At 44.5% G+C, this 21,560-nt stretch overlaps 1 protein-coding gene across 6 annotated transcripts in view; it reads left to right on the forward strand.

Annotated features, from left to right (window-relative positions):
• LOC123515600 overlaps positions 1-21,560 on the forward strand; it is a 384,796-nt gene that overhangs the window by 355,470 nt on the left and 7,766 nt on the right. For all 6 annotated transcript variants that reach the window (XM_045274374.1, XM_045274378.1, XM_045274381.1 and 3 more), the window contains exons 11-18: positions 4,784-4,930; positions 5,476-5,562; positions 10,503-10,679; positions 14,880-15,039; positions 15,959-16,108; positions 19,165-19,336; positions 20,102-20,242; positions 21,102-21,294. In XM_045274374.1, the coding sequence (XP_045130309.1) occupies positions 4,784-4,930; positions 5,476-5,562; positions 10,503-10,679; positions 14,880-15,039; positions 15,959-16,108; positions 19,165-19,336; positions 20,102-20,242; positions 21,102-21,294 (1,227 nt within the window). The remainder of the gene's footprint in view (positions 1-4,783; positions 4,931-5,475; positions 5,563-10,502; positions 10,680-14,879; positions 15,040-15,958; positions 16,109-19,164; positions 19,337-20,101; positions 20,243-21,101; positions 21,295-21,560) is intronic.

The raw sequence follows: 21,560 nt of genomic DNA on the forward strand, positions 1-21,560 counted from the left end.
TGCCTCTGGTGTCGCCCCTACGAGACAGGTGCGTGTGGCAAGTGTTTCTGTGTTGCACGAGTGTTGGCGGAAGGTGGTTCAAGAGTGCTTCATCGCCTTGCGGGGCGCTGCCTCAACCCCACGACTCCACCACGGGTCAGGCAGTGCTCCGAGCCGGAATGAATCTTTATCTGAGACAGTATTGGACCGTGTGTGTGTGTGTGTGTGTGTGTGTGTGTGTGATACTGGTTGTGGGTTGTGGTCATGGTGGTTATGGTGATAGGGCGTTGGCGATGCTTTCTTGTGTGATGGTGATGGTGAGTGGTGACTCCTCTCGGGTGAGAGTGACAAACACACACCAGCAGTGAAGCGCGGAGCAAAATACTGAAGAAAAAGAAAAAGGTTTTTGATGCGTTCTATTTTATATTTAGTTAAAGAAAATTTTTCAAGTTTTTTCTTTTCTTTTTTATTTTCAATAAAGCTTTTCACTCCAGGTAGTAAACTTTATTCATTTTTAAGTGGCTGGTACCGGCGAGCGTCGGGGATCAGGGTGGTAGTGGTGGTAGTCGTCCCCAGCCTGCCCGCCCCCTGCCACAGGGTTGCATGTGGAATGTAAAGTAGTGCTTGCCGCCGCTGCTGCTGCTGCTGCTGCTCCTCCTCACGGCTTGCTGGAAATTCTTTTTTCGAGTTTTGTTTGTAGTACAGTTTCCTTTGTTTCGTCCAAGGCTTACTCTATCATCTCTATTCCGTCCTCCTCTCTTTCCTCCCTTCCCATTCTTGCTGTGCGTGCCCGTGAGTTGGTGCCGTAGCTTGGGGCGGCTGTGTCTGGCGGCGGGATTGGCGGCTGCTGCTGCTGCAGGCCAGTAGGGACAGCAGACAGCCTCCTTCAGTAGCAGTTTGTGCAAGATTGTGTTCAGTAGCTCATTATTGTAGGAGTTTGTTCAATAGTGTATCGCATCTGTATGAGTCGGGGTGCCCGCGTCCAGGCCTGCAGCAGCCCACCGTCCCTGCAGGAGCCAAGACCACTGGGGCGCGGGAGGTGTGCAGGCTTCAGGATGTTATGTAGACCAGCTTCCTGCAACATCATGGAGTCCGCCTTACTGTAAATATTGTTTCCACCATCACGTTCTGACAAACCTCGCCTCACATGCATTATTTACACGTCAAGCTGGCGCTAGCACGTGTGTTGGTGCGCGGTGGCCACGGCAGCCTGGCCATGCCTCCTGGCTGGCCATAAACTCACGTGCATTGAGGCCCTGCAGTAGTGACTGCCTGGATGGCCGCGGCGCGCAACACTGCAGGGCGTCGGTTTGCCGGCAAATAGACGCACCTGGGATGAGGAATGTTTGAGGGCATGGGAGCAATATTTCTGGCCGAGGTGGAAGAGGCATTACACAAAGCCCGTGTTGCCTCACGCACAGCCGCCTCGCCGCACCAGTGTTGGCGAGGTTGTTTTAAAGAGGACCTAGAATTAGAAGCCACTCCCGCCCTGCCCGCCTCCCACGCCCCCTCCCCCCAACCCGCCCCGCCCCTCAGGGTGGCGTCGGCCAACTGTTGCTTGCTGCGCCTCGCCACGACTCCCACCAGGAAGCCCGCGCGGCGCCCTCTGACTCACCATGCAGGCAGACCCTCGGTTTTGTGCAAGATACCTCGCCATCCGCCGGGCATTCGCTAATTCATCAAAACATGGTCTCTTAAATATTTCATTAGATATTTTGAAGCAGAATTAATTAATGACGTTGATTGAAGATCGATCCTCCGGGAAGGGATCCAGTAGTGTGTGTGTGTGTGTGTGTGTGTGTGTGTGTGTGTGTGTGTGTGTGTGTGTGTGTGTGTGTGTGTGTGTGTGTGTGTTTCACTTCCTGTAATTAGCCAGCCTGCATTGCTACTACCTGTGTACAAATTAAGTAAAAGCATACAACTCCTTCCTAAATAATCGAGTCTCTGTACATAGTAATTCAGTCCGGTTGTGTATACATTAATCCCTCCCTCCCTCCACTAAGTGTATATCAGCATGTTTCGGTGTTGTTTTTCCCATGTTACGGTGTTGAGCGCGGTGTGAAGATGTCAAGAGGGATGCCGCCCCGTCACACGCCCCTCTCAACGTTGTGTTCACCTGAAGAGTGCTTTTGTTTCCCTCTAAATCAAATCAAGTAATCTCTTTTAAACCCGCTAAATATTTGACTTTTGTATATTTACTTGTAATGATAATTGAGTTACACACACACACACACACACACACACACACACACACACACACACACACACACACACACACACACACACACACGGTAGCTCAGTGGTTAGAGCGCTGGCTTCACAAGCCAGAGGACCGGGGTTCGATTCCCCGGCTGGGTGAAGATATTTGGGTGTGTCTCCTTTCACGTGTAGCCCCTGTTCACCTAGCAGTGAGTAGGTACAGGATGTAACTCGAGGGGTTGTGGCCTCGTTTTCCCGGTGTGTGGAGTGTGTTGTGGTCTCAGTCCTACCGGAAGATCGGTCTATGAGCTCTGAGCTCGCTCCGTAATGGGGAAGGCTGGCTGGGTGACCAGAAGACGACCGAGGTGAATTACACACACACACACACACACACACACACACACACACACACACACACACACACACACACACACACACACACACACACACAAACAGGCCGTTCGTAAAATCGAGGGTCTACCTTTTCTATATTCCCACATAGGCGTAAGTGAATTTGTCAATACCAAAATAAATCAACAATACCTGGTGGCTGTTTATCTCTAAGAGTAGTGGCGGCGCGCACAATGCATAATAATAATAATAATGATAATAATAATAATAATAATAATAATAATAATAATAATGATAGTAATAATGTTCTCTCTCTGTAGGGAGTTTTACCTTTTTTTCTAATGCCTTCTACTGTTCATGAGTGGCGTACTATTGATGCCAGTGTTATTGATGCGTTGTAGGATGCGCAGTAAACCTTATTTTCTTGTAATCATGAAGTAAGTTTGACGCGCTCGGGTTGAACTTTTGCCTTGTTAATCATCCTGAAACTGGACGGTATTGTAGAAGAAATATAAGCAAAAACTTGATAGTAGTGGTACTGCAAACTAGTGAATGGACCAAAGCATGATATTGATACAAGGTTACGGGTGTTGAGGTTAGCCAGATGTAGTGTTCGGATTGCTAAGTAACGGTATAGCATCAGCAGTACTGTAGCGCTGCACCTCTTGAAGTGAATAATGTTATAAACCTCCTTAAGTGTTCGTAGTAACCAGCAAGCAAAGTTAGCATGATGATACGTACAGAGTTACAGGTTGAACGTTATTTAGTCAGTTTGTTATTCTATGCTGCTATAAAGTCTAGAAATATTCGTAGATATAGATATAAAAGGTACAGATGCTGGGATTGGTTGAACTGGCAAGGTAGCATGGTGACAGAGAGCTTGATAGAATTTGAACAAGACAATTACTCACTCATCAGTATTGTAAAGATCCCATAAGGATTCGTAGATATAAACAAGGTACCGATGCTAGAATGGATTGAAGAGACAAGCAAGCATGATGAAAGTGTTGCACAAGATAAGTCATTCTGTCAGTCAGGAACAGTGTGAACATTCCTTTGATATTCGTGGTAACAGATGAGTAATGTATTGATGGCGCGTGTTAGATAAAGGAGACCAACTAGTATGATGATGTAGCGCGGTTTGGACAAGACTCGAGTGCCGTGCTGAATTAGTCGTAACACTAGAAATCACTGTGGCTTCGGTTTTAGGAGTCAAATATGCATGGTAATATTATAGAGATGTGCGAACAGGAAATACTACCAAGTGTGTGTAATATTAGCGCACATCAGATTAGCATCACTGGTAAGAGCTGACTAGACAAGCATGGTAATAGAAGTCTGAAGTAAGAACAAAATAAGCTCGTGGAAGCGAGGAGTGTCAATGGGGATGCTGCAGGTCAGTATTGTGTTGAACTGAATGGATAAACAAGCATGGGTGACGTAGCGTTGTGATTTGAGAAGAGTGTCAGACGTGAAATGCAAAGTAGCGAGACTAGAAATACCCACAATGCTCTGCGAAACCTGCGTGATATTAGAGTATTCTGACTTGCACACAGAAACATTGAGTGCATATTGGTGAAGTTATAAATATTTAATGTAAGTCAATCCATGCAACCATCAGAGCTAAATATTGTGACTCCTGGCATGAACAGAAATAATTGCGCAGTGTAGCCAGACAAAAGAAATAGAAAGTCTTACCGAGTTTTTAGGCAACTTAAAGTAGCTATTGATAAACTTAGTAATGGTAGTAATGGAAACAACCGCCATGATAGTTTGAATAGTGCAGATAGAAAAAATAGAAAGATTTACTGAGTTTTGTTCATTAACTTAGTAGTGGTAATAATGGAAACAACCGCCGTGATAGTTTGGAATGAGTATAAAGATTGTACATTATTCATAACCTCAGGGTCAAGTATAATGAGCGATATGTTATTAGAGATTACATAAAGATCAGTCTCTGTTATTTCTTTGGACTGGTTAGATTAGCTTAGATTGGATTACCTTCGATGAGTAAGGTAGTTGAGGTTAGGTCAGGTTCCGTTAGGTTTAGCTCGGCTTAGACTAACAAAACCTTATCTAACCAAATCTAACCTTACCAAACCTACCCTAACGTAACCAAACAACAGATAGGGCTGCTCATTCATGTACTGAGCATTGCGTGTATGTTTGAGTGCACGAATAGAGTGCCCAGAACCTTGTATCTAATCTTAACTCTCTCTCCTTCTCCCTCTTCCCTCTCTTCACCCATCGCTAGCCTGGGTCAGCTGGCCCCGGCGATCGACCTGACCTACTGAGGGGATCGCTAAGCTCCCCTCACCGGCCCTCGCCCCACGACTCCCTCCTCTCCACCGCCTCGCACGTCATCAACAAGGAGGGGGAGGAAGCCAAGGCCAAGTACAATGTGGGTAACTGTGTCTTGTGGCGTGTTTGGTTAGGTTAGATTGAATTGATGGGTTAGGTCCAAATGTGTGGTTAGGCTAGATTAAGTACAATTATGTGGTTAGGTTAGGTTGAATGTTTGGTTAGGTTAGGTTAGGTTAGGTCGAATGATTAAGTTAGTTAGTTTAGGTTAGGTACCTACTACCGTGCGGTGTATCAGGTTAGGTTAGGTTAGGTTGTGTTGTGTTGTGTATTAGAAAAGTGATCAGGAATGGTTGTATGTATAAGGAAAGATGTGTGTTTCTCTCTCTCTCTCTCTCTCTCTCTCTCTCTCTCTCTCTCTCTCTCTCTCTCTCTCTCTCTCTCTCTCTCTCTCTCTCTCTCTCTCTCTCTCTCTCTCTCTCTCTCTCTCTCTCTCTCTCTCTCTCTCTCTCTCACATCACATAGGAAGATTGAGAGAATAAGATTAGACTAAGTAAGGTAATTCTAGGTAAAGTTAGGTCAGGTCAGCTCTAGGTTACTAAGTTTCCTGATGAAATTACGTTACTCTCGTCTTCGCCTCGCCAGGGAGACTTCGTTCACGTGAAGTACTTCCACGTCCACGCCGGCGGCAACTTCGAGGTCAAGAACCGGACAATGACTCTACTAAAGCAGGTGAGTGTCCTCCTCCTCCTCCTCCTCCTCCTCCTCCTCCTGGGTGTCTTTGAGTGTCCTCCTCCTCCTCCTCCTCCTGGGTGTCTTCCATGTACAGCACGCGGAGATAGGGCGGTGCATTCCCTCCGTACGGTCTTGGCACACGAAGGTTTCACTGCCATTGTTCCTGGGGGGGGGCCGAACTCGCTCGCTGGCTCGGAAACACAAAGGCAACGTAGGAAACAAAATAACCCGCTCAAATATCCGAGGTGTATGCATTTTATTCTACTCTTACTAACTCGGCCGGCCTCCACTTTGTAGTATTCCGGTAAAGAAAGAGAGAAAGATGAAAAGTTAGCGAAAAATATGGAGGAAACAAAATCGCTTCATGATTTTCCCTACATGCGATGAACGTCAGTGGAAATTGTGAGGTCACCATCAATAAAATTTCCCCATTCTCACTCTGCTCCTGCTCCTCCTCCTTCCTACTCTCCCACCACCACCACCACCACCACCACCAAGAGCCCTGCCTGCAGTCAGCGTAGCGGCAATACATAACCCAGGCAGGCGTGCACCTTTAAAAATCCCCCGCCAGTCCAGTCAATCAATTACCTTTACCTGTACGTACACCTTTTTGTGTCCCCCGCCGCGACTTACGTGTCCTCCCGGCCGTGTGACCTTTCATGGTAGCTGAGACGTTATTTATTCTTTTATTATTTTTTCATCATGTTTCGTCCACTTTATTGTATCGTGTTTTGTTTCCGCACTGCTAAGTTTTGCTATATTGGTGCTAGGAAGGGTTAAGTCTCCCCCATTCATACAAATATCGTCTGTGTAATCTTTCCCCGTCTCTGTGTCATCAATTTTTATCGAGTTTTGTTTGTTTTCTATCTGTGAAGGCATCAGTTTTTAGCGTGTCTTGTTTCCGTATTGCTAAGTGCTGATACATTGGTGTTTGGAAGGCTTAAGTCCCTGTCAGTGAGTTACGAGTCTTCCCAGTCGTATAACCCCTCCCTTTACCTCTCAAACTTTCAATTTTTACTTTGTTTCGTTTCCTTATAAAGAATTTTGATGGGTTGTTTTGATCGGAAAGGTTAAATCCTCAGACTGGGAGTTACAAGCCTTCCCTTGCCCTGCAACTTTTCGTAACTCTTCCCTTTACCTCTGAACGCATCAATTTTTACCTTGTTTTGTTTCCTTGTACAGTTTTGATGCGTTGGTTTGATCGGAAAGGTTAAGGACCATATTCAGAAACACTTCAGCGCCGCACCTCCACTGTTTCAAAAGCCTCCTGTTGAAGTGACAAGTTTTCAAGGGTGTTTCTGTGGTTTTAGTAACACTTGAACAAGGTTACTACTTAATTTACAGGAGAAACACCCTTAGAAATCCGGCTTATCATATCTATCCTTTGAAAATTTCCACTATTTCAAAGGCCTTCGGTTCAAGTGACAAGTTTTCAAGGGTGTTTCTGTGGTTTTAGTGACACTCAAACAAGGTTACTACATGATTTGCAGGAGAAGCACTCTTGGAAATCCAGCTTATCATCTTTGTGACCTTTGAAAATCTTCACTATTTCAAAAGCCTCATGTTCAAGTGACACAAGTTTTCAAGGGTGTTTCTGTGGTTTTAATAACACATGAACAAGGCTTCTAGATCATTTACAGGAGAAAAACCCTTTGAAAATCTCCACTGTTTCAATAGCCTTCTGCTCAAGTGGCACAAGTTTTCAAGGGTGTTTCTGTAGTTTTAGTGACACATGAACGAGATTACTACATCATTTACAGGAGAAACGCCTTTAGATATTCAGCTTATCATTTCTGTATCCTTTGAAAATAGTCATGAGAGAGAGAGAGAGAGAGAGAGAGAGTGGAACGTTTCAGAATACAAATCTAAGTTCTGAGGCTGCGAGTTATAAGCCTTTCCTGCCCTGTAACTTCCTCTGTACCTGTGTGAAGATGTGGATTCTTTGCCTTCTTTTGTTTACGTATTGGCGGGGTTTGATGTATTGGTGTTCGGGAAGGTTGTGTGACGGCGGGGAGTGTCCTGGGAATCGAACTCGTGATGTGGCGCTCAGTGTAAGTCTTAAGTCTTCCCTAGCGTGTGACGTCTCTGTGTTCCTGTCAAGACGTGAATTGTTATCGTGGTTTGTTTGTCTCTTGGCCGAGGTTTTGAAGGAATGGCTAAATGTGATGAACTCTGGATCTCTCTCTCTCTCTCTCTCTCTCTCTCTCTCTCTCTCTCTCTCTCTCTCTCTCTCTCTCTCTCTCTCTCTCTCTCTCTCTCTCTCTCTCTCTCTCTCTCTCTCTCTCTCTCTCTCTTCTACAACTTGTTTTGCTTAAAGGGACAGCATCAAAGACACCTCTAGAACAAGAAAAAAAAACAACTACTACTACTACTACTACTACTACTACTACTACTACTACTACTTTTATGTAGGAGAGGCACACCGGCCAAGAGCAACAAAATTAAAAGTGGAAGAGAAAAAAAAAGACGTCCCACTGAGGTGCCAGTTCCCTTAAGAGTCAAAAAAAGTTAAAGAATTAGGGAATAAGTGTCCGGAAACCTCCCTCTTGACTACTACCACCACTGCTACTAGATCGGCCTCAGTACATACAAAGATACATATAAACACAATACACTGATAAGAATAGAGGATAAGTGTCTTGAAACCTCCCTTTTTATTTTTACTACCACCACCGCCACCACCACTACCACTACCACTAAGATGCACCGCCAGGACACTCAATTCAAACTCAATATACGAACAAGAATAGAGGATAGGTGTCTCGAAACCTACCTCTATACTTTTTACTACCACCACCACTAATACTACGTAGATTGACCCTCATTACACTGAATTCAAACACAATATACTAACCAAAGAGAAAGGATTAGTGTTTTGAAACCCTCTTTATCACCACCACTACTAATTTGACCCGCAGTACACTTAATTTCAACACAGTGTGCTAACAAACAGGAGATTAGTGTCTTAAAACCTCCCTCTTTACCACCACTACCATTACCACCACCGCCAGTAGATTGGCCGTCAGTACACTCAATCCAAACGCAATATACTAACAAGGAGAAAGTGTCTTGAAACCTCCCTCTTTTTTACCACTAGTAGAAGGAGCGTCAGTACACTCAATTCAAAGGCGATATACTGGCAAGAGCATTTCGGAGAGCTCTCGCTGCCACAGAGGACCGAGTAATATCGTGCCGGGATTGTTTTGCGTCTTGTCAGTGTAGGTTTGGTTCCCTCGTCGGCTATTTACAGAGACCAATAAATAAATAGAACAAACAAATACCTCTTCTTATTTCTGGCAGTTCTCCCGGACTAGATAGGGAATTGTAACATATAAGGGAAGAAAATAAATGAAAAAGTAAAAGAATGTAAATAAAAAAGAAGTATCAAACTTTATTGGTTTCCATGTGAATTTTCCTTTCTTCCTTTCTCTTTTTTTTTTCTTGTTTCTCTCTTTCATGTTTCCTTTCTTCCCGTTTCATGTTACCTTTCCTCGTTTTCCTTCTTCATGTCCCTTTTTCCTTTCCTTCCATCTTTCTACTTCTTCTCTACATTTTCCATTTCTAACACTCTTCCTCTTCACAATCTTTCTTCACCATTTCCTTTCTTCCTTTCCTCCTTTTTTTCTTTTTCCCCCTTTCTCATTTCTACCATTCTTTCTCTTCACACCGTTTCTTCACAGTCTTTCTTCACCATTTCCTTTCTTCCTTTCCTCCCCCCACCTTTTTTTTCTTCTTTACGTATCCCTTCTCATTTCTACTATTCTTTCTCTTCACAATCTTTCTTCGTTTCCTCTCAATTTTTCTCTTTTTTTTTTTACTTCAAGCCTAACCTATGACCCATACTGAAATCTTCTCAGTACACCTTCTACTCTCAAATTTCTTTTTTTCACCTTCTCGTTACCTTTCTTCATTCTATTTCTTCCCTTTTCCTGATGTTTCTCTGATTCCCCAAACCTCTACCATTTGCTTCCCCTCCTTTCTTTCCCCATACCTTCTTCCCAAAATGTATTCTATAAATTTCTCATTCCCTACCCTTTTCCATCCTTTCCCATCCTTCCCACCACTCACTCTCCTAAGCTCTCATTCTATTCCTCCCTTTGTTTCCCTAACTCTTCCTTCCTCATACCCAAATCTTACTCGTCACTCACTGAATTTCTCTTCATTTAATTTTATTTTATTTCCTAACGTATCATTCCTCTTACTTAAACTTGATTCATCACTTACTCATCCATTCATCCCTCCATCCTTTCTTTCTTTCTTTCTTTCCTTCTTTCTTTCTTTTCTTTTATTTACACAAATCGATACACAGTTGAAGAGTATGCTACAAAATATTTTTACATATGATGTAGCATTTTACAGGCTAAGGGGAACATTTTTAGTGTTTCCGATCTAAAAGCCTAACTCTAAATGTTACTAACAAATGTTACTCTGGTGCTTATGGCAACCAGATGTTCACACACCCCTTGAATTGCTGCAGATTCATTTTACTGAAGTCTATCTGTGCAGCAATTAAGGTGTTCCACAGTTTACCATAATGATGGACGTACTGGCGTTGATGGTGCCAAGTACGGCATCGGCACTGAAATCATTCACCAGGCATTAAAGTGACAGCCCGGGTGGTCACTTGTGCCCGCCGCAGGGACTGGCGGAGAGCTTGAAGATGCGGGATTCGCTGTTGCTGTACTTTGTTCTTTCTTTCTTTCTTTCTTTCTTTCTTTCTTTCTTTCTTTCTTTCTTTCTTTCTTTCTTTCTTTCTTTCTTTCTTTCTTTCTCTCTCTCTCTCTCTCTCTCTCTCTCTCTCTCTCTCTCTCTCTCTCTCTCTCTCTCTCTCTCTCTCTCTCTCTCTCTCTCTCTCTCTCTCTCTCTCTCTCTCTCTCTCCTCACTCACCAATCTAACCTCACTCACTCACTCACTCACTTACCCCCTTCCTCCCTAGATGCGTGACCTCCGCCATGAGAACATCAACGGCTTCCTGGGCATGCTGTGTGACCCGATACGACCCGGCCTGGTGATGGAGTACTGCAGTAGGAAGTCACTCGAGGACATCATCAGGCAGGAGGACATCAAGCTAGACTGGTCATTCAGGCTCTCTCTTCTCACTGATCTTGTTAGGGTGAGTAGTACGTGGTGGTGGTGGTGGTGGTGGTGGTGGTGGTGGTTCTTACGTGTGGTGGGTTTGATTTTGTGGTGTTGCGTTGTGCTTTTTTTTTTTTTTTTTTTTTTTTTTGGGGGTGGGGTGGGGGGGGGTTGTTGAGGTTATTGTTGTTATTTTAACTTGTTTATTTCTTTCGTCTTGGCAGGTGGTGGGTTTCAGGTGTTGATTTTTGTGGTGTTGTGTTGTTTTAGTTGTTGTTTTTTTATGGGTGTTGAGGTTGTTATTGTGATTATTTGACTTGTTTATTTCTCTCGTCTGTTTTTTTTTTTTTTTTTTTCGTGGGTGAGCACTGGGGATGTTTTCTTTTCTTCTTTCTTCTGTGGAGTTTTCTTTCAAGTATTTTTTTCTCTTACGTATTTGTTTTAGGTGCGTTTCTTTTGTTTACGTGGATGTGTGTGTGTGTGTGTGTGTGTGTGTGTGTGTGTGTGTGTGTGTGTGTGTGTGTTCTTATGGTGTGTGTGTGTGTGTGTTCGTTTTACCTAGGTATTTATCTTGTTAGTTTTACAGGGCCTGTGCTTTGTGTGTGTGGTCCCGTCTCCATATCTACACTTATCCAATTTTTCTTTAAAACTATGTACACTCTTTGCTGATACCACTTCCTCACTCAAACTGTTCCAAGTCTCAACACATCTTTGCGGAAACTAAATTTTTAACATCTCTCAGACATCGTCCCTTCCTTAGTTTCTTACTATGCGATCTTGTGCTTCTAAAGTCATATTCTTCTCTCAGGATCAGTTTCTCATTATCCACTTCATCCATTCCGTTAATCAATTTATAAACTTGTATCAGATCCCTCTCTCTCTTCTCTGCTCCAAGGTTGGTAGATCCATTGCCTTTAGTCTCTCCTCATATGCCATCCCTTTAAATTCTGGAACCATTCTTGTAGCCATTTTTGTAGTCTCTAATTTTCTTATGTGTTTCTTTTATGGGGAGTCCACACAACTCCTGCATATTCCAATCTAGGTCTTATTTTAGTACTTATCAATTTCTTCATCATTTCCTTGTCCATATAGTGAAATGCTACTCCAATATTCCTTAGCAAATTATACGTCTCTCTGAAAATTCTATCAATATGGCTAACCGGTTGATTATTTTCTTCCATTGTCACTCCCAAGTCCTTTTCCTTTTTTACTTTTTCTAGTTCTACTCCATCTCCCATCTTATAGATTCCCACTGGTCGTCTTTCACTTTTTCCCATTTCCATGACATGGCTTTTGTCCACATTGAATTCCATCTCCCATTTTTTGCTCCATTTCCAGATCTTGTTTAAGTCTTCCTGTAGTATTTCACAATCCTCTTTTTGTTTAATGACTCTGCACAGTTTCGCATCGTCCGCAAACAGATTTATGTAGCTGTTCACTCCCTCTGGCATGTCATTTATATATACGAGAAAAAGTATTGGCGCCAATACTGACCCCTGTGGCACTCCGCTGTCTACTGTTCTCCACTGTGTGTGTGTGTGTGTGTGTGTGTGTGTGTGTGTGTGTGTGTGTGTGTGTGTGTGTGTGTGTGTGTTCGTTCATCTTAGGTATGAATATTGTTAGTGTGAGAACGTGTGTGTGTGTGTGTGTGTGTGTGTGTGTGTGTGTGTGTGTGTGTGTGTGTGTGTGTGTGTTTGTGTTTTTGTTTTTTTTTGTCAAGTTTCCCTTACATGTGATTCTTCGTTAGAGTGAGTACTGTGTCACTGATATTGATGTAGATTTAGTTTTTTTTTATTTTTTTTTTTTTTATTTCTCTCCTGGATTGTTCTTGATCTTGTGATTCGTGTGGGTTAATGGAGGTTTGTTTTCTTTCTAATTATTCTTGTAGTTTTGGGCTTAGATTGAAAAAAAAAAAGTAATTTATTTAACCTCTTCAGTGCCATGACGCGTTTCTATATTAATTTTGCTTACTATCTGGTGATATTTTACAGCTTCAGAAACTCCTGTGGGGATTAAAATAGCGAAGACTGGCCATTAATCTTCTGATCTCCATAGACTCTTCCAAATGTAAATAAAATTGTCTAATCGTACACGAATCAAGGTAAAAATGTGTTCCAGTATTGAAAGGGTTAAAGTGAAAGAAAAGTTCATAATTTTAGATCATTCTTACCTTTCTTATTTCTTAGGGAGGCGGTGGCGTAGTGGATAAGGTGGTGAGCGTGAGTTCGAATCCCACCACATACCGCTTTGAAGCTATGCCATTTGTCGAGTGGTTTAAAGTTACCTACATGTCACCATGATACCCAGGTTCTAGGTGGTTACACCAAAGATGCGCTTGGGTGGTGATATGGGCCCTAACATGGGTACCACAATAAATAAAACTGCCTGTGTCACTAATGAGCGGAAGCTGAACAACGCTTCCCACATATACTCTTCAAGTATGCCCACAGGCGCTATAGGTCATAACATTAAAAAAAAAAATCTTATTTGTGGAGCTTTGTGTTCTTGCTTCTTATTCTTGTAATTTAGTGCAGAGTAAAAAGAAAAGAAAAAAAAGGACGTTTAAAGTGAAAAAAATAGTTCATAATTTCAGATCACTCAAACCTTTGTTATTTCTTCTCGTCATCATATTGTAGCGGCAGATCAAAGGAAGTTGTGGTGAAGGAAAGAGAAGCCTTTATTGTTCTTCTTCATTCATTCCCTTGCTCTCTCTCTCTCTCTCTCTCTCTCTCTCTCTCTCTCTCTCTCTCTCTCTCTCTCTCTCTCTCTCTCTCTCACACTGATCATTATACTTTTCAGGCAGCCACTAACATCCATTCATGAGAGAGAGAGAGAGAGAGAGAGAGAGAGAGAGTGTTCCTCCATTGTGCAGTTAAAGAGAATTGGTCTGGTTATCACAACGACAATTTCTTCATGCATGACTGTGCCCGCGCCATTCTCCGCACTGTGCGCCATATAGCTCTGTTAGGGCCACTGTACTCACCCTTCATCCATCCACTCTGTCCTTCCATCCATCCATCCATTCACCCATTCACTCTCTCCACCCATCCTTCCATCCTTTTCAATTTTTCTCTTCTGCTCTCTTTCTGCATGCATTGCTTTTCATACCTCTCTCTCTCTCTCTCTCTCTCTCTCTCTCTCTCTCTCTCTCTCTCTCTCTCTCTCTCTCTCTCTCTCTCTCTCTCTCTCTCTCTCTCTCTCTCTCTCTCTCTCTCTCTCTCTCTCTCTCTCTCTCTCTCTCTCTCTCTCTCTCTCTCTCTCTCTCTCTCTCTCTCTCTCTCTCTCTCTCTCTCTTCCTTAATTAGTCTATTCTATCTCTCCCTCTCTCCTTTCCCTTCTCTCAACTGATCGTTCTCCTCTAATAATCTGATATCTTCCCTCCCTCCCCCCCCCTCTCTCCCCTTTGTCCAGTAACTTAACACCTCCGTACGTTTTATCCTTTCCTTTTCCTCCTCTTCGTTCCTTCTTCCTCCAGTTCCCTATCTCAGCTCTTTTTTTTTCTATCTTTTGTTCATCTCTAGTTTTCCTTTCTTTTCCTCCATCTCTCCTTTCTTTCCTTTTTTCTTTTTTTTCTATACTTTCATTCTGTTTACCATTATCTTTTTATCTTTTTTGTTCCTTTTCATCAACTCAATTTTGTTTCAGTCTTCTTTTTTTTTCTCTTCCTTCATTTTCATTTTTTTTTCCTTCCACACTTTCCATATTTTACCAGTTAACCTCATTTCTTCCACCTAAACCCTCCCACTTTTCCCTCTTCCTTTTATCTTTTCGTTCCTTCCTTCTTCCATTTCCAAACCTTTCCCTGTTTTCGTCCTCCCTTTCGATATTTCTGTCCTCTACCGTCCATATTTCACCTGTCAACCTCTATTTTTTATACCTACTCATTATTTCTAATCTGTCTTTACTTTCCTTCTTTTTAAATTGACCTCATTCCTGCCTCCTTTCGTTTCCAAACCTTCTCTCGTTTCTTCCTTCTCAACTAACCTCATTCCTTCCTCCGTACCGTATATGAACCCTCCCTCCATGCCTTCATTTTCAGTTAACCTCATTCTTTCCTCCTATTTCTAAACCTTCCCTCCTTCCTTCGTTTCAATTTCTCCCTATCGTACCAGTCAACCTACTTAGTATCTGTGAACCTTCCTCGCCTCCTTCCTTCCTTACTAACCCATTTCAGTCACCACGAGTTAATACATTCACCCTTCCATCTCTCCTCGCCTGGCTGCTCTCCAATGCACAGGGGATGCGGTACTTGCACGGCTCCCTGCTCCGCCACCACGGCCGCCTCACGTCCCGCAACTGTGTGATAGACGCCCGTTGGGTCCTCAAAGTGACTGACTATGGACTGCCAGGCATCTATGAGTACCAGAACCTCAACCAGCCGGCTCGTCCTCTACGTGGTGCGTGTCTTGGGTTTAATTGACTTTGGGTTTTGCTTCTCTTGTGTTAGTTTAGGTTGTGTTTTGAAGTGATATGTTTGTTTTGGGTTATTTAATGCTGTTTTGAATGTGTTGTCTTGTGTTGTTGTGTTTTTATGTGTTTTTTTTTTTCTTTGTGTTCTGTTGTTTTGTCTTTGTTTCCCTGTGTTTTGTGTTGTCTTTTTTGCAGTTTGTTTGTTGTGTTGTGTGTTTGTGTGTTTTTTGTCTTGTTTCTTTGTAAACTGACGCACCAGCTCACTCTTTCGTGTGTCTTCGCTTATTTACTTCTTTATTTCTTATTCTCTATTTCTTTTGCTGTGGTGTTGTGTTGTGTGTTATTCTCTTCTCTCTCTCTCTCTCTCTCTCTCTCTCTCTCTCTCTCTCTCTCTCTCTCTCTCTCTCTCTCTCTCTCTCTCTCTCTCTCTCTCTCTCTCTCTCTCTCTCTCTCTCTCTCTCTCTCTCTCTCTCTCTCTCTCTCTCTCTCTCTCTCTCTCGTCGTAGTCGTAGTAGTAGCAGTAGTTGTAGGTAATGCTATTGCACGCTTGATTTACCTCCCTTCAGAACCTCCCAAAACGCAACAGTTAATTACTTTCACATTTACTTCAATCCTTATTTCCAAAAGCTACACGATCCTTCATTCATTATTCAAGTAATTGCTGCACTAGAGAAAATGCACACGTATTTTTTTTTTATTTTCATCTTTTTTTTTTCTACCTTCCTTTTCCTTACAAGCATCTTTATGGAACTTTATGTATCCTTGTCTATACAAAACAATTCTTTATTCTACTGGAATTATCACCAAGAAGTATGAACCACTTGAAATATTAGCTAAAAACAAAAATATAAAGCAGTAAATGTGTTGACAGTGTTAGTGGTGATGGGTGGGTGTCCTCTCCGTCAGACCTGCTGTGGAAGGCCCCTGAGCTACTGAGGGACGAGAGTCTGATGGCCAAGGGCACTCAGGCGGGGGACGTGTTCTCGCTGGCCATCATCATGCAGGAGGTGGTGGTGAGAGGGGCGCCCTACTGCATGGTACAGCTCTCCCATCAAGGTGTGTGAGTGAGGGAGGGAGTAAGTCTCTCTCTCTCTCTCTCTCTCTCTCTCTCTCTCTCTCTCTCTCTCTCTCTCTCTCTCTCTCTCTCTCTCTCTCTCTCTCTCTCTCTCTCTCTCTCTCTCTCTCTCTCTCTCTCTCTCTCTCTCTCTCTCTCTCTCTCTCTTTTTTTTTTTTTTTTATTTAAACAAAACTTAATACAAGGAACATGTACCCAAAGGCGCACTGTCGTGTGCTACCTATTCTAAGGGTACTACAATCTATTTCTCTACAATATTTACAAGACTTAAAAATAGATAATATACAAGATGGTCAGCATGTAAATGGAGCACTATTCGTTTCACTTCACTAGCACTATTCACGCACTGCACTACACTGAGTGTCACGTCACAAAGAGTGTCAGAGGAGTTGGCAGTGTCTGTCTCCACTTATGTGCCATCAGTTTGACACTGTGTGTTCATCTCCTGGACGTGAGGCACCGCGGCCGTGAACAAGTTCCACATCCTGGAGACGCGTCCTGCGAAGGTGCGTTGATGCTGACACCCGTGGGATCGCGGCACCTCTACGGCGTCACCACCATTGAGCACCGTTCTCGTGCTCCGTGCGGTGACTCTTAGAGGATGACGCAGCCCTGCCAGATGTGGCACTCTTTGCACCTGTGCCTTATGGAACACTACGATCGCCGCCACGTCTCTGCGGTGTTCCAGTGAATCAAGGGGACGCTCAGGCTCTGGGTGAGGTGGTAGTGCAGCATCTACTAGCCGTATGGCGCGGCGTTGGATGCTGTCCAGTCTCCTTCTGTGTGTGGCGGCACAGGACATCCAGGAGAGAGCTGCGTATTCAAGGTGGGGCCGCACCTGTGCCTTGTACAGCAGCAGTCTCCCCTTCCTGTCGAGGAAACTGGCGATCCTTCTGAGAGCGGAGATCCTGTGAGAGGCTTTCTTGGCAATGGTTTTGACATGCCTGTCAAACCTCAGCCCTCGATCCACCTCCACTCCAAGTATCTTGACGTCATCTTGGAGTGGAGAGCAGCAGCGCCAAAGACAACTTTCCTGCCATTGCTGCCATGGCGGCTGGGGACCGAGAGACAACCATTGCTTGTGTCTTCTCCGGCGCGAATGTCACTTGCCAGCGAGCACCCCACTCCTTTATCACTCGTAGCTGCTGATTGATGGCCTCAGCAGCCCGCCCACTGTCCTGGCGTGGATAGGTATAGGAGAGGGTGCAGTCATCAGCATAGGCCATGACTCCTGGCAGTAGCTGGAGAAGATCATCCACGTAGATATTCCACAGGAGTGGGCCAAGAATTGAACCCTGTGGCACTGATGCCTCCACAGGCAGGGACTCAGATGTTTGCCCGTTGACAACCACCTTGAGGCTTCTGTCCTGCAGGTAATTTCCCAAGAGTCGTAGCAAGCCACCCTGGATGCCTTTAGCACGAAGCTTTTCTAGTAATCCGTTGTGCCATACTTTATCAAAAGCTCCTGCTATGTCCAAAGCAACCACTATAGTGTCCTTGCCGTCGTCGAGGGCGTCCTGCCAATGCCTGGTGAGAAGCATCATTAGGTCGGAGGTTGACCTTCCAGGTCTGAACCCAAACTGTTGGTCTGAGAGGAGGGCATTGTCCTTGAGATGGCTACACACCACCTCTGCCACGACCCTCTCAAACACTTTACCCACCACTGACAACAGGGATATGGGTCTGTAGTTTTTTGGGTCCGTCCTGGAGCTTTTTTGTGTGCAGGAACTACTCGAGCCTCCTTCCACACTGAAGGCCAGACGTTTTCCCGTACACAAGTTGTGAAGACTTGGGTGAGAGGGGCAGCCAGTTCCTGGGAGCATCGCTTCAGCAGGTGCGGGCTGATGTCATCAGGGCCGGTGGCTTTCTGTGTGTCCAGCCCCGCAATAATCGCTTCACCTGCTGATGCGTCACCTCCACCATGGTGACAGTCTTCTCACATTGCTGGACCAGCTGAGGCGGTGGCTGCTGTGGATTCCCGACCTTCATTTTTCCAGCAAACAAGGAAGCCAGCAACTGTGCCCTCTCCTTACTGCTGGTGGCGACAGTACCGTCCTGCTTGCTGAGGGAGGGATGGATTCTTGGTGGCCAGTTCCTTGTTTGTCCTTAACAAGAGACCACCAAGTTTTGTTTCCTACGCCAGTGCCACACAGTTTCCGGCGCAGGCTTTCCTCCCACTTTTTTAAGGCCCACTTGCTGGTTACCACCATCCTCCTGCATGCAGCCCTGTGCAGGTCCTTGTTGCGCCGAGTCGGGTTCCTCTTGTAGCGGAGCCAGGCAGCATACTTTGCCTCGGCAGCAACACGGCAACGGTAGCCAAACCATGGCTGATCCGTCGATCTGGTGGTGTATTCCCTGTGTGGGACGTGGCGTCTCTGGAGGGCGAGAAGGTGAGAGGTGAGTGCAAGTGCTTCACTCTCTGCTCCTCCCTGTAGCAGAGTGGCCCATGGGGTGTGGGTCAGGTCGCGGCGCAGGGAAGCCCAGTCTGCTTTGTTCCACAGCCAGATGGTGCGGGTGGTGGCCTCGTCCTGAGCCACGCCCACTTCCAGCTGTGTCAGTACAGCGTGATGGTCAGAGCTGCCCACGAGCCCCAGCTGATGACACTGAAGCTTGTCTTCCTGGTAGTCTGCTCTCTCTCTCTCTCTCTCTCTCTCTCTCTCTCTCTCTCTCTCTCTCTCTCTCTCTCTCTCTCTCTCTCTCTCTCTCTCTCTCTCTCTCTCTCTCTCTCTCTCTCTCTCTCTCTCTCTCTCTCTCTCTCTCTCTCTCTCTCTCTCTCTCTCTCTCTCTCTCTCTCTCTCTCTCTCTCTCTCTCTCTCTCTCTCTCTCTCTCTCTCTCTCTCTCTCTCTCTCTCTCTCTCTCTCTCTCTCTCTCTCTCTCTCTCTCTCTCTCTCTCTCTCTCTCTCTCTCTCTCTCTCTCTCTCTCTCTCTCTCTCTCTCTCTCTCTCTCTCTCTCTCTCTCTCTCTCTCTCTCTCTCTCTCTCTCATGCCCTTATAAACTCTCCATGACTTTCGCCTCACTGAGTTTCTTGACCCCAGAGATCATTGCCCGCCTGAAGAAGCCGCCGCCCATGATCCGGCCGTCAGTCTCGAAGGGCGCTGCACCGCCTGACGCCATCAACATCATGAAGCAGTGCTGGGCCGAGCTGCCTGAGATGAGGCCTGACTTCAACCAGATTAATGACCTCTTCAAGAAGCTGAACCAGGGCAGGTGAGGCAGTAAACTGCTATGTTGTCCCCTCTCTCTGTTTCCTTTAAGAGTCGTTGGTTGGCGTCATGTACAGGTCTCCAGTAGTTTCTGTCCCTTGCATCTTCCTCCCTGACTCTCATCCTTTGCTGTTGTAATGCCTTGCCGTGTCGGGGCTGCAGATGAGCAGTGCTAACTTCTCAGATTTGATTGCCGCTGAATAGTTCCTTTCTTTCTTTGGTTTTATGCGTAATTCATCTTTGGAATATAAGAACATTGATGAGTACATGAGTGAGTGATGTTAACCTCTTCATTGCTTTATTTTACCTTCAATTCATCTGCAGTTAGTGACGTAAACTATAGAATACAACTTGTCTTTCAACGATAGGAGTAACACAGACATTCCTCTTTGTTACTGTCGTCTTTGTTTGCAATTCACTAATGAATGAAAGAAATTTTCTATAGATGGAAGATGAAAGTAGTGAGTTTCATCTGTACACATTTTCTCTTGACGTGGAGGCAAACTTTGGAATACTAGACGTTTTACAGAGATGGGAAGACACAGTAAACTGCAGCGTGTTAGTGTCACTCTTCTCTTGATTCCACAGGCATTTAAACTGTACAATACTGGAACAAAATATGGTAATAGAAATCATCACCTTGCTCACTTTTTTTTTCAACTTCATCTCATACATAACCAAGACATTTTATACATTGTTGACAACATACTAAATAAAAAAAAAAAAAAAGGAAAGAAAAGTATATAGCATTTCCTTCTGTCATGCCCAGGCGGCAGAACATCGTGGACACAATGTTCCATATGCTGGAGAAGTACTCGAGCAACCTGGAGGAGCTGATCAAGGACCGCACCGAGCAGCTCGACCTGGAGAAGAAGAAAACGGAGCAGCTGCTGAACAGAATGCTACCCAGGTGAGGGGGACACTAACCTAACCTTACCTAGCACTACCTAACCTAATACCTAATAATCTAACCTAGCAATAGTAAACTTAACATAATCGAACACTATCTAACTTTACTGAATGTTGCCCGGGTGAGAGGAACACTAACCTAACCTAATCTAACCTAATACCATCTAACCTAACCCAGCAATATTAAACTTAACCCCTTCAATACTGGGACACATTTTTACCTTGAGATTTGTGTACGATTATACCATTTTATTAACATTAGGAAGGGTCTATGGAGGTCAGAAGATTAATGGCCAAAGTCTTCACTATTTTAATCCCCCACATGAGGTTCTGAAGCTGTATGAAATCACCCAATAGTAAGCAGAATGAATATGGAAATGTGTCATGGTACTGAAGGGGTTAGCCTAATCTAATAGTATCAAACTTTACTGAATGTTGCCTATGGGTGTGTGTGTATGAGAGAGAGAGAGAGAGAGAGAGAGAGAGAGAGAGAGAGAGAGAGAGAGAGAGAGAGAGAGAGAGAGAGAGAGAGAGAGAGAGAGAGAGAGAGAGAGAGAGAGAGAGAGAGAGAGAGAAAAAGGAGAGAGAGAGGAGGTTGAAAGATAGTGAAAGAAGTGTGATACGGAAAAAAAAAAAAAAAAAAAGTGTGTTTATGAAAAAGGGAGATGGAATGTTTTGAATGGGAAGAGGAGAGAGATAAGAAAAGAAAAAAAACAGAATGAATGGGTATATGTGTTATGATGGAGGCTGAAATTGAAGGGAGGAAAATGTATATGAAAGAGAGAGAGAGAGAGAGACGAAGTAAAAACACCAACATCTTTTGAAAACTGCTATACGTTCACACAGCCTCGTTTTCGCAGCTCCGTGGCCAACCAGCTTAAACTTGGCATGCCTGTAGCGCCGGAGGAATTCGAGGAAGTGACCATCTACTTCTCAGACATCGTGGGCTTCACCAGCATCTCGGCCTACTCCACGCCCTTCGAAGTGGTGGATCTCCTCAATGACCTGTACACAGCCTTCGACTCCACCATCAACCACTACAATGTGTACAAGGTGTGTGTGTGTGTGTGTGTGTTGTTTTGTCTTTCGTTGTATAAAGGGTGGTGTGTCTTTATTCGAAACAGTATTGGACACTCTCTCTCTCTCTCTCTCTCTCTCTCTCTCTCTCTCTCTCTCTCTCTCTCTCTCTCTCTCTCTCTCTCTCTCTCTCTCTCTCTCTCTCTCTCTCTCTCTCTCTCTCTCTCTCTCTCTCTCTCTCTCTCTCTCTCTCTCTCTCTCTCTCTCTCACTCTCGGAAACGCCAATAACTTTCACGACAAA

Source organism: Portunus trituberculatus, chromosome 39 (assembly GCF_017591435.1).
Source record: "Portunus trituberculatus isolate SZX2019 chromosome 39, ASM1759143v1, whole genome shotgun sequence".
In the NCBI taxonomy this organism is placed as follows: domain Eukaryota; kingdom Metazoa; phylum Arthropoda; class Malacostraca; order Decapoda; family Portunidae; genus Portunus; species Portunus trituberculatus.